Source organism: Leptodactylus fuscus, chromosome 2 (assembly GCF_031893055.1).
Source record: "Leptodactylus fuscus isolate aLepFus1 chromosome 2, aLepFus1.hap2, whole genome shotgun sequence".
NCBI lineage: Eukaryota > Metazoa > Chordata > Amphibia > Anura > Leptodactylidae > Leptodactylus > Leptodactylus fuscus.
The window spans coordinates 73953464-73969276 of record NC_134266.1 but is presented as its reverse complement, the minus strand read 5'-3'; the positions used below and the strand labels follow the sequence as shown (position 1 = coordinate 73969276).

General features: G+C 40.5%; 1 protein-coding gene across 3 annotated transcripts in view; it reads left to right on the top strand.

Annotated features, from left to right (window-relative positions):
* Window positions 1–14519, top strand: part of NDP (norrin cystine knot growth factor NDP) — an 89541-nt gene extending 75022 nt beyond the window's left edge. For all 3 annotated transcript variants that reach the window (XM_075264044.1, XM_075264043.1, XM_075264046.1), the window contains one exon: window positions 13773–14519. In XM_075264044.1, coding sequence (XP_075120145.1) covers window positions 13773–14000 — 228 coding nt within the window. In that variant the 3' untranslated portion in view covers window positions 14001–14519. The remainder of the gene's footprint in view (window positions 1–13772) is intronic.
* The last annotated feature ends 1294 nt before the right edge of the window (window positions 14520–15813 follow it).

Below are 15813 nucleotides of genomic sequence, written 5' to 3'. Positions count from 1 at the left end.
GTTGTGGATTCTCTTGGCATATTTCAGCACCAAGAATTGGATAGCAATGTTGACTATAGATCACAGAGTGCAATGTACAGGAGAAACTTTTGATACACTGATAAATAAATTGTGATGTGAAATCGCATACATTTGGCACAGAGTATCTATATACGTGCTATATATCAGATTGTTTATCTAGCTCTGCTAGATAAACAATCTGATATATAGAGCTCAACTGAAATCGCCCAAACAAGCAATGCACGTGATCAAAAGAAATTTAGTAGAAAACATGACATTGGTTATGTGGTGGTAACCAAAAAAGAGGGCGAATATTAGCATGAAAGGACTGTGCCCTAAATTATTGCACAGTCAGTAAAAACTGCGGGTACATGTAAGTATCAGTCTATACATGTTCCCTATCTATGATGGTTCATCAGGGGTCACATCAGGGGAAACATAAAAAGACCCATGCTCATGACTTAGGCAAAAAACAAGGCATTTGCAGAATGAGTACAAAAATTAAGCAAAACAGTGACTTATAACTCGCCTAGATGACAACGTTTCTTTAAATACACAAAGGGGAGTCAATGTTAGAATATGGATGTGCTGCAATAAAGCTCATTATTTCATTTAAAGGAGTTTTCCAGGCAAATGATATTAAGGACCTGTTCTCAGTAGAGCGGCTAAAGAGAGCAGCTGATCAGAAGGCGACCCAAGTGTCTGAACGCCATCATCAAAGTCATTTGCCTGGACACCCCTTTAACATACACATGGCTTTAACTTAAATCTGATACCACACTGCAGTATAATAGCACACAAAAATGCCATTGAAAGTCACTGAAAAAAGGTCATGTTAAATTGTGCTACAACTGTCTATATAAATTGACTGTAATGTTAGAACTGGATACATCTGTATGGTAGGTAAATAGTAAATCATTCTGGATATTTTTGATGATCACAATGAAAAGCCTTTAGTGCAGATGGTTTTGATTGTTTAGTGTTTTATTTGGGTGAATCACAGACATTAATCCATGTTTATATATGTTTAGTGATAACACATTGACTGTCTTTTGTTCTGAATTCTCTCTATAAATAGCACGACACCTGTAAGTGTACTCTGGTTTCTTGCTGCATAAGGGAGCTGTGCAACTAGTTATCTGTGGTCTCTGCTTCTGGCCCGCTCCAGAGTGAGCTCCAATTAGAAAAGTTACATTGATTAAATGAGTGATGAAGACATTGGTAACGTACTTGACACAAGCAGGATCTCCCCTTATTCTAGTGGTGTCCCAGAAACTCTAGGAGAGTTAGCAAATATGGTATAGTAAGATCATAAGTAGCCAAATACAACAAATGTAACATACTATTAGTGACTACAGATGAGCAAGATGCTTCAGATCAAACTGGATTCGTCCTGAATTTGCCAAAAATTTGGCTTGACCTGAACCTGCAACTTTTGGGGTTCTTCACCTACAAAAACTATTACACTATGGAGTCTTTCCAGATACCAGTATATAATAAATGGAGGCCCAGGATAGGTGCAGCAACATAACAAATAGTTATACTCAAATTGTCTCACCTCTCCTGGACATCCTCATGGCATCTGGTGATATCCTGGCATCCTCTTCTGGCCGCTTAATAACACCATGTGACCTGTGATTGGGCCTCAGTGGTCATGTTGGTGTCTTGAATGCTTTGATTTTGTGCCATGATGTTGGTAAGCTCCATATGACTGTTGAGCTACAAACACAGGGCTAGGCATTGACACCTGTGCATTTGACATGAGCGAGAAACCTGAAGAGGATGATGAGGGGGCTGTTGGATACCATCAGATACCACTGGGTGCTGAGGGGATGCCCAGGAGAGCTGAGGCAAGATGGCTATAACTGTTATTTGGAGGCACCTTCCTTGGGCCTCCACTTATGAGTCCTCCATTTAGTCTAAAGAGACTCCAGTTTGCGCTAAACATATTCAGCCCGACGCTAACTGGACGGCCATCTGTCACAAATATTTGTTGAACCGAATCTCGAGAGTTATCCTTCTCTATTGTTGAACTCATAACATATTATGGAATTTCTATGTACTAGATTTTCTGGACATTTGGAAAGGGCATTGTATCTTGGTGACAGCTATAACTGATGTGACATGCATCCATGAACGGTATCACTAAGTCACTGATGTGACCCCCAAATGCGCACACATGGTTACACAACCAGATAAAACTCCTTACTCTAACTGGTCTGATGTGATTCGGATCCCCAACCTTGGATTAGACAATTTAGTTACAAATTATTTGTTGTGTGTCCAGTAACGTGTAATTCACTTTTGTGTTTTCCATTTGTATCTGTTAGTAAAGGAAACTTTTTCGCCTGTTTTTATACTCTAATGGATTAGAAAAGCTGACAGATAATGCTTGTCTAAACACAACCTTAAAAATAGAATTTCTATATTGTTCATATGCTTTAACGGTGGTGTTTGCTCTGTCTCGAACTCATAACAGGCATTATATAAAGGATGTTTTTATTGGAGCGACATGGGTGTTCACTGACCAGTTGTTTATATTTGATACTGTACAGCTCTGGACAAGCTAGCAAGAAAAAGCTAAACATACAATTCATCTAAAATCCATTTGTTTATTGTAAATTTTCGACATGCGTAACATTTTGCATCTAATATTAACCCCCTAATTTCTAGGCATGCATAGGTCTCAAATGGCTTTTCGTACAAATATAACTTTCTCCATCAAGCTTTGGTACAACAGAACATACTATATGCTTTTATATGCCATCCAGCACTAATCTAATAATAACATATTGAATAATGGTCCCAACATCTGTATCATTATAGACAGATATTACTTCTTCCATTCCAGTACCTTGTTCTTTATTTCTCGTGTTTCCTTTTAATAACTGTGTATCAGTCTCCTCAGTAAAAGTGATGTGTAAAAGAACATTAGCTGTAGATATTACGCTCACAAAATATATCCAAAATATCAGAAATATATAAAGAATTATGTTACGTCAGGGGTGCCCAATATGTCGATCGCGATCTACTGGTTGATCGCAAAGGGCGTATGGGTCGATCGTGGGATGCAGCCAGGGATCTCCGGTGTCTGCTTGTTCACAGTGGCAGAGCTATTAGTGCCGGTACCGTAGCTCTTCACAGTCAGAAGAGCGTTCCTGACAGTCTGTTAGGAACGTCCTTCTTCACAGCAGCCTATAGAGCTGTACTGTACTCCTTTCATACAGTACAGCTCTATAGGCGCTGCTATGAAGAAGGACGTTCCTGACAGACTGTCAGGAATGCTCTTCTGACTGTGAAGAGCTACGGTACCGGGACCGATAGCTCTTCACCCAGGGCACAGATCGTGAAAGCAGACAGTGTGCTGAATTCAGTGCACTGTCGGCTTTCCAGCGGTATATAAAACTGCCTGTGCCCAAACCCATGAAAAGTTCTCTTTAAGATAAAAGAAAACGTAGCGGTATCTCTTTAATTGGCCATTATCGTTGGCCCTACAAACACCATGGGTCCCACAAACAATGTTACTATATTCGGGGTTCTTTTCAGACCCCTGAATATAATGATCGAAGGCCCGGGAGAGGTAAGGGAACATAAAAAAACAGTGTTACTTGCCTCTCCACGTTCCAGATAGGCTTCGGGCCTACGTCTGTAACGTTCTTGGCGCCACATGACGGGGCCTGCATCCTGGGTCATGTGATGTCCCAGACATCATTGAAGATCGCCGACACCACCGAGGAGTGTAGCGGAGCCAATGAGAGGTAAGTAACAGTGTTTTTTATGTTAATATCTCCTTTGGTCTCTGATTATTATACTCTGAGGTCTGAAAAGACCCCAGAGTATAATAATTGCTCATGGGTGTTCATAATGGGTCATAATACTGTACTTTGTGCAGGGGCCACTATGAGGCATAATACTGTGTGCAGGGGCCACTCTGGGGCATAATACTGTGTGCAGGGGCCACTATGGGACATAATACTGTACTTTGTGCAGGGGCCACTATGAGGCATAATACTGTGTGCAGGGGCCACTCTGGGGCATAATACTGTGTGCAGGGGCCACTATGGGACATAATACTGTACTTTGTGCAGGGGCCACTACGGGGCATAATAGAGCACGCAGGAATGCGGGTGGGAGTGGGAGGTCAGGGTCTGTAGCGTTGGTCGTGTGGGGGGGAGGGCATGCCATAAGTTTGCCACGGAGCCCCGTCATTCCTAGTTATGCCAATGCTGGTATGCTTGCTTTACAGACATGAACTAGCAAAACCTAACACATACTGCAAGTACTGAAGTGGACATTTACAACTATCATATGTATATGGTCCATAGAAGGATATATTGATCTCAGGGAATATAAGATACAACCAACAGGAGGCTGGAAGTGACTTAGTTCCCTTGCCTCATTCACAATGCATGCACACTTAGCTGAGCCAAGTGCAAATGTGTCTGGAGAGGTTGACACCTGCATTCGGGTTTTCATTTGGGAGAGAAGGGGGGGTCTGCTTAGGGACTAATGTAATCCACTAAAAAAAAAAAAAAAAAAAATGTTTTTCTAATACAAACCATGTTTAGCAATGTCCAATATTAGAGAACAACAACAACCATACATAAACTAAAATACAATTTTTTTAGAAATTTGTAGTATAATAAAAAAAAAGTGTTTTCTGCCGATGAAAACTTTAGAGAAGCATTTGACGGCTGCATGCTTTTCCTAAAGTTAGTCTTCTGTTGGAGATGATTGCCTCCGCATTGGACATACCCATTTATACACTTTTCTTAGTTGTTCTAAGTAAATATCTTTATCAATTCTTCTCCATTCCCCTACGGCCAGTATCCTACATTTTTCATATCTGATGATGCGTAATAATAATATGTCCTCCATAATGATGATGTATAAATATCACCATGCATCACTGAACCCAAAGAACACAAAATAAGTCTATTAAAATGTTATTGTTTTTCTATTTTAGGCTCAAAGAAACATTGTGAAAACCTTGAAAGACTTCTTTAAGGCAAAACACAATATGAAATAAATTGAGAATACCAATAGAGACGGCTATAAACAATCCCCTAGTTGTATCCATTACATCTAAGGAAATAATTCAATTAGTCAGGAAACAATGGAATAATTCAAGAAATAAAATTATTATACAAAGAAGAGGTGAAAGTTTTCTAATTAAATTCCCCGCCAAAGACCGAAAACATTCAGCCCTGCAGAGCCTTGTCCAAGTGAGGGCTTATAATGAAATCCAGCGGTTTATTCAAGGAAACCTCCAATCTAGCAATAATGCACAATAATTACTTCTGTCATAAACATCCCGATCGCTTCCAGTAAAACACAAGACGTTTCAGAAACAGAGCTCATATACAAAATGTATTTTCATATCCTTCAAAATCCCCTGTATAACATAGACTTACACTGCTGCTCATTGTAACATATCAAAGGATTACATTCTGTAATGGCCAAGCCCAAGCAATTATAATGTAATGTGGTTCATGGGTTTTCCCTAAATTCCCAGTGCAATTTAAAAAGCAAATAACACTGAAGAAAGGCAGTGCCGAAAAATATTACATCGATTACACCAAGCAATAAGGGAAAAGTAAACCAGCAGCTGCTTAGGAAGTTTGTGGGGTTGTAAGTTATATTTTTTAAATGAAATTTTAGATTTGGAATACCCTGTATAGACTCCATCACTTTGGATCTAGTAGCTCGGTCCAGTTAGTGTCCCTGGTTTGGGAGCGATTAATCATTGCGGTGCCGGTGAAGGTCAGGTACAAACAATGCAGAGGTTATTGAATGTGTATGGCGCCGTTGAGACCTCACTGACATTATTTCATGACGAATCAATACAGGTTACACCCCCTAGTAGGTGCAGACTAATTTCTAAACACATAGTTTTACCACTAGCCATTGGAGGTTGAATAGTACTAGGTAGTGGGCATTGGAGACAGTGAGGGTCATATTTACTATTAAAACCAAAATAGAGGAATGGCACAGTCAACAGGGTTAGCATCAGTAATCTGCAAGGGAGCTGGAAATGAGTAATTTAAGAAATTTGCATGAATACATGCTGCAGAGTAGGAAAGCTACATCGCATATGTGATAATGTGCTGTAGCTGCCCAATGCTCTTACACTGTTCAAACATGGCTCAATTGAACCATGTGCAGCTCCTCTTCACTATTGGTTTCTTCCATCTCCTTCACTCACACCCTAACCTCTCTAATTCTATTATATATCTATATATTCTATATATTCTATTATATATCTATATTCTAAGTCCCTGCTGCTCCTTTACTGATTTCACTTCTATTAATCTGGCAGTTTCCGGCCCTTAGCTAGTGCAGACACGTCACTGAAGGTCTAGTAATAACAGTTTGAGAAGCGGCTGAAGGATTGTAGTACATGTAAATTTCAGGAGTAGGGTCACCAAGGGACTGCAGCTGAGAATCACTAGTTGTGGTGTAATGGTTGTTGTGGTTTAACTATATTTTTCTGTAAGTAATAGTGGCTTGTTATTCCAGTCTAAATATAAGAGTAACACAATGGGGCATTGCAACACCACAATGGACTGTGTGACATCCCAATGGATGCTTTGAGACATAGCACTGTGAAATCACAATGAACTGTGTGACATCACATAGGGGCATCTGTGACTTCAAAATGGGGCCATGGTAAAAATGAAATTAAAAAGGTTTAATACAGACAGTGGTTTAGTAAGAAAATCATAACTAATAAGAATATAAATTAACATCACAATGGGCTAAAGTGACATCACAATGCGATTCTCTGACATCACATGGGGTGATTGTGAAATCACAATTGGGCTTTGTGACATCATAATGGGAATCTGTGACATTACATTGAGACTCTGTGAAATCACAGTTGGGCGCTATGACATCACAATGGCTTATCACAAAAAGACATTTTCTGAAAAAAGGGTCAGACACTTTAATGAGATTACTTTTTTATTAAATCAAGTACCAGAATCCATATATCTTAATACAACCACTTTAAGGATCAATAATTATGTCTTGGACCAACATTTTGGATGTATCTGCCCTAGGCGTAGATGTACTACACCGCTTTTATTTGACATCACATTGGGGTTCTGGGACATCAGAATAGGCCATTGTGACATCCCAATGGAGCACTATGAAACTACAATGGGGTAATGTAAGATCACAATTTTTTTTCTTCTTTTCACAGTCAGAAAGGCAGCGCTGTGACATCACAATTGACATTATGATATCACTGAGAGGCATTGTGCAGGGAGCATTTTGAAATGACATTGGAGTTTTGTGACAAATGACATACGATATGTGGAGAACATTTTACTTCAACACATATAAATGGGATTATTCATTTTTTAAACATTGATGGCCTATCAATAAGATTTGGGGAGGTCTTAGTGTCACAACCCCTGAAGATCAGCTATTTCCGCAGAGTAACGGTACCTGACATACCGGGCGCTAAACTGCTAGCTCTCTGTATACTTGACAGTGTTGGCTATGGATTCTGCAGGGATTGTTCCATTTATTCTATAGGACACTGGTGCGGTTCTCATAACGGCTTACATGATACAGCAAGTGAGCAGCGTGGTGCACGACAATTTAACAATGCCCAGGGTAAGCTGATGATCTGTGATGTTCTCTAAAGTCAGACATCCACCAGACAACCCCTTTCATATTACATTGGTACAGATATTCTATTATTTACATTGATTCATATTAATCCCAGTAAACATACACCACATTAATTTGCTCTGGTTATCTTCATTTTCCAGTTATTAATAGGAGCAAGATAAATGGGTGATTCTCTATTTTCCATTCGATTATTTATTGTAATGACATGCCCTGTTTCTTCATAGGATACGATTTCCTGGAACATTTTCCATTGATAAGGTTTCTATGTAAAAACAGACATGACACTGAACAGATATGAAAAAATATGTGCTTAATATATTTGATTTAATGACAGTCAACACAAATATCAAGCCTTATTAAATACAATATTTCAATAATGGAATTATTTCACAGTAAAATCCATTGACATATGAAGTTGTTTGGTAAGCTGTATTTGAACAAGGACATTGTAGGTTTGTAGGTACCAGGTGGCTGCTTCCCACAGTTTTATTTACTTTACTGTTGAGTTTGTATCCTGTTGTTCTGCATTTAGTTTTTTTGCTTTCTATAATTTGAGGACAAGATTTTTTTTATGTCACTTCATAAAATAGTAAATATTCAATGACAGGTCAATTTCACATGGTTTGCAATTAAACGACTGGGAAAAACTGCAACAGGTTATGGTTAGTATGTTGTACTACTCAATGTTAATCAGGGAGTGTAGTATTGAGTCCCACTTAAGGCTGAAGCCTCACGTTGCCAAAATACAACTTTTTTTATTGCAGATTTTGCTGCATTTTTTGCGCACTCTACATTCTACAATAGTCTCCAGTGATCTCCTGACAGCTAAATCTAAAGGCGACTATTCTCTTTTCATAGTACGGGATCCTTCAGCAGTATATGATACCATAGACCAGAGGTCCCCAATAACTGGCCGCATACCAGTACCAGGCCATGGACCACTTGGTACTAGGCTGGCCTGGTCATTGGGGACCCCTGTTGACTACGGAGTGTTGGCTGATGCTCCAGTGTTGCGTGCAATTCCTAGCATAGTAGCATCGGCCAACAGCTAGCAAGTTTCCACAGGATCCGTTTTTGAGAGCGATCTGCCGGTTGGCCTACATCTGCAGATCACTTTCCACTTTCCTGATTAGTAATGCAGATCCCGGGATCTTTTCTGACACACAGAAGATAGATGCACACTTCCTGTGGGGGGGTACAATAATTACCCGTGGGGGGGGGGAATATTACTGTCGGCATGGGGCACTGTTAAGCCGGGTTCACACAGATTTTTCTGGTCAGGATTTTGATGCGGAATCCGCGTCAAAATCCGGCTTAAAAACCCACCTCCCATTGAATTCAATGGCTTCCTTTTTCCACGAGCAGTTTGTTCCCACTCGTGGAAAAAAGAAGCCATATGCCCTTTCTTGAGGCAGATTCTGCGGCGCGACACCTCCCTCCCGACTAGGCCCATTCATTTGGGCCTAATCTGTAGCGGAAAGTCTTGACTGGATGCTGGTGCACTGTATGCACTGCATCGGCATCCAGTCACGGCTAGCCATTTTTTAGACTGGATTCTGAAGTGGCCTCTGCATCAAAATGCGGTCCAAAAAACCCCGGCTTTAGGTCACTATTACAGTTCAAGTGCCCCCTACATTTAATAATAGTCCCTCCACACACATAGGTAATGTTATTAACTGGGAGGGACTATTACTGTGACAGTGCTCTAGTAATGCTTCCAACAGATAATATTACCTGTGGGGGGCACTATTAAAGTTATAGTGCTCCTGAGTGATGGTACCCCGTGTCCTATCTATACTTTATTAAGAGAGCTGTAGTGGCAATTCATTAGGGGGCAGTCAGGTCTTTGTGTAGCCAGTCAATGATGTCATGACGGAGGAATAACAGAGTCTACAAATTGTAGTACCCAACAAAATTCTCAATTATGGTTGGGTCAAGCCCCTTTATTTATAGTGTTACAATAGGGCGTAACTTTACAATACCAAAGTGCCATTGGTTAACACACTTCCCGATTCTTATTCCAACTGGTCACACTTCAATACACAGTTACATATTGTAACTCATAATGGCTTGTTTTACAACTGTCTTCCATGAGAAGATACCCCAGTGAATTAATACAGGTACCTGCAACTTTAGTGTCATAGGAAAAATGGGAATCTTCTCATTATTATGGCAGTAGAAGCAAGTTTCTATGTACACTGTACACAGTGCGTATTGTGAACAGTGCTCAATAGAGGAGCAGTAGAATTCACAGGAAGGAGCCAAAATAAGTTAATAAATAGAGATGAGCGAACACTAAAATGTTCGAGGTTCGAAATTCGATTCGAACAGCCGCTCACTGTTCAAGTGTTCGAATGGGTTTCGAACCCTATTATAGTCTATGGGGAACATAAACTCGTTAAGGGGGAAACCCAAATTCGTGTCTGGAGGGTCACCAAGTCCACTATGACACCCCAGGAAATGATACCAACACCCTGGAATGACACTGGGACAGCAGGGGAAGCATGTCTGGGGGCATAAAAGTCACTTTATTTCATGGAAATCCCTGTCAGTTTGCGATTTTCGCAAGCTAACTTTTCCCCATAGAAATGCATTGGCCAGTGCTGATTGGCCAGAGTACGGAACTCGACCAATCAGCGCTGGCTCTGCTGGAGGAGGCGGAGTCTAAGATCGCTCCACACCAGTCTCCATTCAGGTCCGACCTTAGACTCCGCCTCCTCCGGCAGAGCCAGCGCTGATTGGCCGAAGGCTGGCCAATGCATTCCTATGCGAATGCAGAGACTTAGCAGTGCTGAGTCAGTTTTGCTCAACTACACATCTGATGCACACTCGGCACTGCTACATCAGATGTAGCAATCTGATGTAGCAGAGCCGAGGGTGCACTAGAACCCCTGTGCAAACTCAGTTCACGCTAATAGAATGCATTGGCCAGCGCTGATTGGCCAATGCATTCTATTAGCCCGATGAAGTAGAGCTGAATGTGTGTGTTAAGCACACACATTCAGCACTGCTTCATCACGCCAATACAATGCATTAGCCAGTGCTGATTGGCCAGAGTACGGAATTCGGCCAATCAGCGCTGGCTCTGCTGGAGGAGGCGGAGTCTAAGGTCGGACCTGAATGGAGACTGGTGTGGAGCGATCTTAGACTCCGCCTCCTCCAGCAGAGCCAGCGCTGATTGGCCGAATTCCGTACTCTGGCCAATCAGCGCTGGCCAATGCATTCTATTAGCCCGATGAAGTAGAGCTGAATGTGTGTGCTTAGCACACACATTCAGCTCTACTTCATCGGGCTAATAGAATGCATTGGCCAATCAGCGCTGGCCAATGCATTCCATTAGCTTGATGAAGCAGAGTGTGCACAAGGGTTCAAGCGCACCCTCGGCTCTGATGTAGCAGAGCCGAGGGTGCACAAGGGTTCAAGTGCACCCTCGGCTCTCCTACATCAGAGCCGAGGGTGCGCTTGAACCCTTGTGCAGCCTCAGCTCTGCTACATCAGAGCCGAGGGTGCGCTTGAACCCTTGTGCACACTCTGCTTCATCAAGCTAATAGAATGCATTGGCCAGCGCTGATTGGCCAGAGTACGGAATTCGGCCAATCAGCGCTGGCCAATGCATCCCTATGGGAAAAAGTTTATCTCACAAAAATCACAATTACACACCCGATAGAGCCCCAAAAAGTTATTTTTAATAACATTCCCCCCTAAATAAAGGTTCTCCCTAGCTATCCCTGCCTGTACAGCTATCCCTGTCTCATAGTCACAAAGTTCACATTCTCATATGACCCGGATTTGAAATCCACTATTCGTCTAAAATGGAGGTCACCTGATTTCGGCAGCCAATGACTTTTTCCAATTTTTTTCAATGCCCCCAGTGTCGTAGTTCCTGTCCCACCTCCCCTGCGCTGTTATTGGTGCAAAAAAGGCGCCAGGGAAGGTGGGAGGGGAATCGAATTTTGGCGCACTTTACCACGCGGTGTTCGATTCGATTCGAACATGGCGAACACCCTGATATCCGATCGAACATGTGTTCGATAGAACACTGTTCGCTCATCTCTATTAATAAAATACATTACAAAATATATTCATGACACAAATACTGCCAGCATATTAAAAGCTATGTGAAAGTTTAGTTATGCTTTAATATAATAAAATAAAAGTCTTGGAACAAAACTCTTTCATTGTAAGAACGCTTTTATATAACTGGAAAAGCGTACACAATACATGTGGTGTTTGTATATACATTAAGGTATTTGTGGGATACTTGTACAGACTGTAGGTACTTATGCTGACACTTAAAAATCAAGATAAAAAAAAAATAATCTATAGACTAGAAACAATGCTTAATTTTTGTTGAACCTATACCAGTTGCATCCACCAGATGGCAATGTAAAGCCCTTTGTTTTAAGAACCCACATACACAATCCCATGCTCTGCAGAAATTTATTTGTCCCCAATGATCTGTATTTTCTCTGAAATCTTACATTAGTATTTCTACATTTCATTAAATTTGTACTTTTTAGAACTAACTACAATTCACTTGATAAAGCCAACTTTTACTTTCACTGCTACCATGAAGAAAATTGATGTATTTGAAAACAGAATTTCTAAGCAGAAGTCTATTCACACAGGAGGAAAGTATGACTATATAATGTGTTTAGAGCCCGGTCCCATCAGCTGAATGCGCAACAGATTTTAATTTCACATTGCTGTTAAATAATATAATATTCTTTGACACTTGATCCAAATTTTTGATAGTTACTTGTAGTAATTGTAGGCTGTGACTTCAGTCCTGAAATGAATTTGATTTGTATTTCAGGGCTGCAAACTACCCTACAATGCAAGTATATAAGGAAATAAAAACCATTTACATATTGCAAAGTAGAATTAAGTGTGGCTATATCGTGTAGTTGCCTGCTCTGTTCTGTTACAAGGTTGTGGATGTGACCTTAAACTTAGTATTGTAAACTGTAGGATAAACATAGAAACCAGTCAAGGCTGTGAATAAAGAGAAATGGCCTCCTAACCTTTATTAGTATACAGTATATCTTAGTAAAAGGTGCATAGTTGAAGTCTACCTGGTAATGCAGCTTAGCCCCATTCAGTGAACCCCGTAAAGCATATACACATATTTACAACCAATTTGTATATGGCTGGATGTATTTTACATTGAAAAAAAAAAATTGTCATTATTAGAGATGAGCGAACACTGTTCGGATCAGCCGTTCCGAACAGCACGCTCCCATAGAAATGAATGGAAGCACCTGGCACGTACACTTTGCCGGCGGCCCATTCATTTCTATGGGAGCGTGCTGTTCGGAACGGCTGATCCGAACAGTGTTCGCTCATCTCTAGTCATTATATACAGGGGGTCTATCATCTCATGAAGTAATAGGGGACCAAGGGGCTGAATTCGCCCTTGAATCCACTGCAAGATCAAGCAGGCTTCTTAGTTTTTTAGCACCCTGCAATAGGAAGCATCTGTCTGGGATTTGAAGATCTGTGCCAAATCCTATTATATTAGCAGAAAGGTGAGGCTACGTTAACACTTGTTCCAGAATCTCCATCATTCAGGGGACCCAAATGTTGGAGAGGCTGTCTGCTAAAATAGTATTTATCCATGGAGACCATAATGGGGTCTGCCGGGTACCTATTGGATTTCCGCCGTTTGAGAGTGTCACTATTCTGTCATCCAATGGGATGCGTTGGTTGATTGATGTTGAATGTATATACTGTGTTTTTGTTGAATTTCTGGTAAAAATATTCTATTGATCACCGACTCAACAAACACACACATTTATTTTCTCATACTAAATCCCTGCCACATCCAGCACGAGGCTACATTATGCCATTGAGATCCTGTATAACATCAACTCCTCTCTCTCCTACTAAAGAAGCAAATGTCACTAGATTTTGACCTCACACCGCTAAAATTTCTTATAAATTCATCTTTATGTATCTGCCTACATACATACAAACTTGTGTGTAGCCTGTTCCTGTAGACATCTGCTACACGGTTCCATCTTTCCACCTATTTACCGCCTTCAATTTATCAGACAGTGTTTTTAGTATATTTCCAAATAACTTGATAGTATTTGAAGGTTACATTAATTTCTTTCTCCTTTCCTTTGTAGATGGTATTACTGGCCCGGTGTGAAGGACGCTGCAGTCAAACATCCCGCTCGGACCCTCTTGTTTCCTTCAGCACAGTTTTAAAACAGCCTTTCCGCTCCACCTGCCATTGCTGCAGGCCACAAACCTCCAAGCTGAAAGCAATAAGGCTTCGCTGCTCTGGAGGAATCCGGCTCACCGCCACGTACCGCTATATTCTTTCCTGCCACTGCGAAGAATGCAATTCTTAGGGACACATTTAATAGACAACTGGATTCGGAATTTTTAAAACCCGATGGACATGAGATTATGTGATTTATTTTTATTAAGTGTTATTTGTGAATTAAATATAAGTGATACAAATACAGTGTGCAATGATATGAACTATTCTCATGTTGTAAAGGTTTTCTGAGGATTCATTACTTTTCTGGTCCAGATTGTATATGTTTCATTGTATGGACCATGGGCTCATTATCTTTATTTTCTGTACAGAATATTTCATTATGCATTTTTAATCATTTCATTCCCAGGTTTAATATTTTCAGAAAGCATGGATGAATGACAGGAATTGATGGTTGGTTTGAATAAGCTGGCATACGACAATGGACTGACAGGAACAATAAAATAATTATTTCAAGAATGGCATATGTACATTTTTTACATATGAGATAGCCTTTGTCACAAGAGGTTATTAACAGTCCATGTATTAACTACTGGATGATTTATATTGGAATTGTGTGGTTCACTCGGCCATTGGAAGGTAAAGTAGGTTAACATCAGAGGCGTAACTTGGTGCCTGATCCCCATGGACAAAACAGGATCCCTCTTCTACCATATGTAGTGTACAGCAATGGTATCTTCTTATGTAGCAGAGCAGTCTATAGGTACTTTCAGTCTTCAGTACTGGGGGTCCACCTCTGCAGCTTCTATAAGCAGTGGCACAACTAAAGTCTTGTGGGTCCCAGTGCAATCTTTTGTCCGGGGCCCCCTACTTCATCCCTACAGCGAATTCTTGGGCGCTAAAGAGTGTAATCAACATTAATGTAATTGATGAATCTCCTTGGTTTATGGACCAGATGGAAGCTGCAATATCAATATTGATGTAAGTTTTTATGGGCCCCCTAAGGTTCCTGGCCTGAGTGCAACTGCACCCCCTCAAGTTACGCCCCTGTCTATAGCTATACCACAATGACCATCCCAACAAATGCTTACATTTTTCACATATGCCTATAACCAAATGAGTGTTATATTTGCATAATTTGTCAATTATATGTTGGGGTACAGTTGTGCATTTGACTATGCTTTTTCATACAATTGCAAAAATATTAGTATGTTTTTTTTATTTTTTAAATGGAAGTCAATGGCATACATTTCCATATATTAGGAGGAGACATTTGGTGGACTGTTTCTAACAGCCTTGCTAAATGTATTGTATTACAGGGGTCCCTCAATTTGCAGGATGGCCATTGTAATCTGCAAATATTGTAGCTTGAAGTCATAACTCTATGGGAAACTAAAAAAAATGATTCAGGAACCCCCAAATAAGGAAATATTAAGATAAAGAAATAACACAGAGTAAAGTCATTGCTTGCTAAAGTCACAGAAAACTGCTAAAAACTGGAAATCTCTTTCTATATGAAGGACATGAGCATTTTATGGCCCTGTACAGTACATACTGTGTACCTGGAAAATAAATGGGGCTGCCCTCACCGTGCATCCAAAGGAACAATCCATCCTACCACAAGTAAGAGCAATGCAGAACATATTGTACAGTACTATTAGTTGTACTATTAAATTACTTGTGCCAATTGGTTGGTTGTACCATCCAAACACATGTGCGAGTCCTGTCACTAATCCCATTGAACTCTATAGTCAGTCTTTTCTATTAAGAGATGGTTGCTTAAGTGCAATAACAGGTTACTGTAACTGCACAGTAAATAAAGGCAGTCTATAGATTTTTGTGACCCCGTCTCTCTAGGTCCCTGAACACAATTTTTTTTAACCACAGACAAAAGCAATAGGGGAATAATCTTTGGCAAGGATCTCATGAACATTTACGTCATT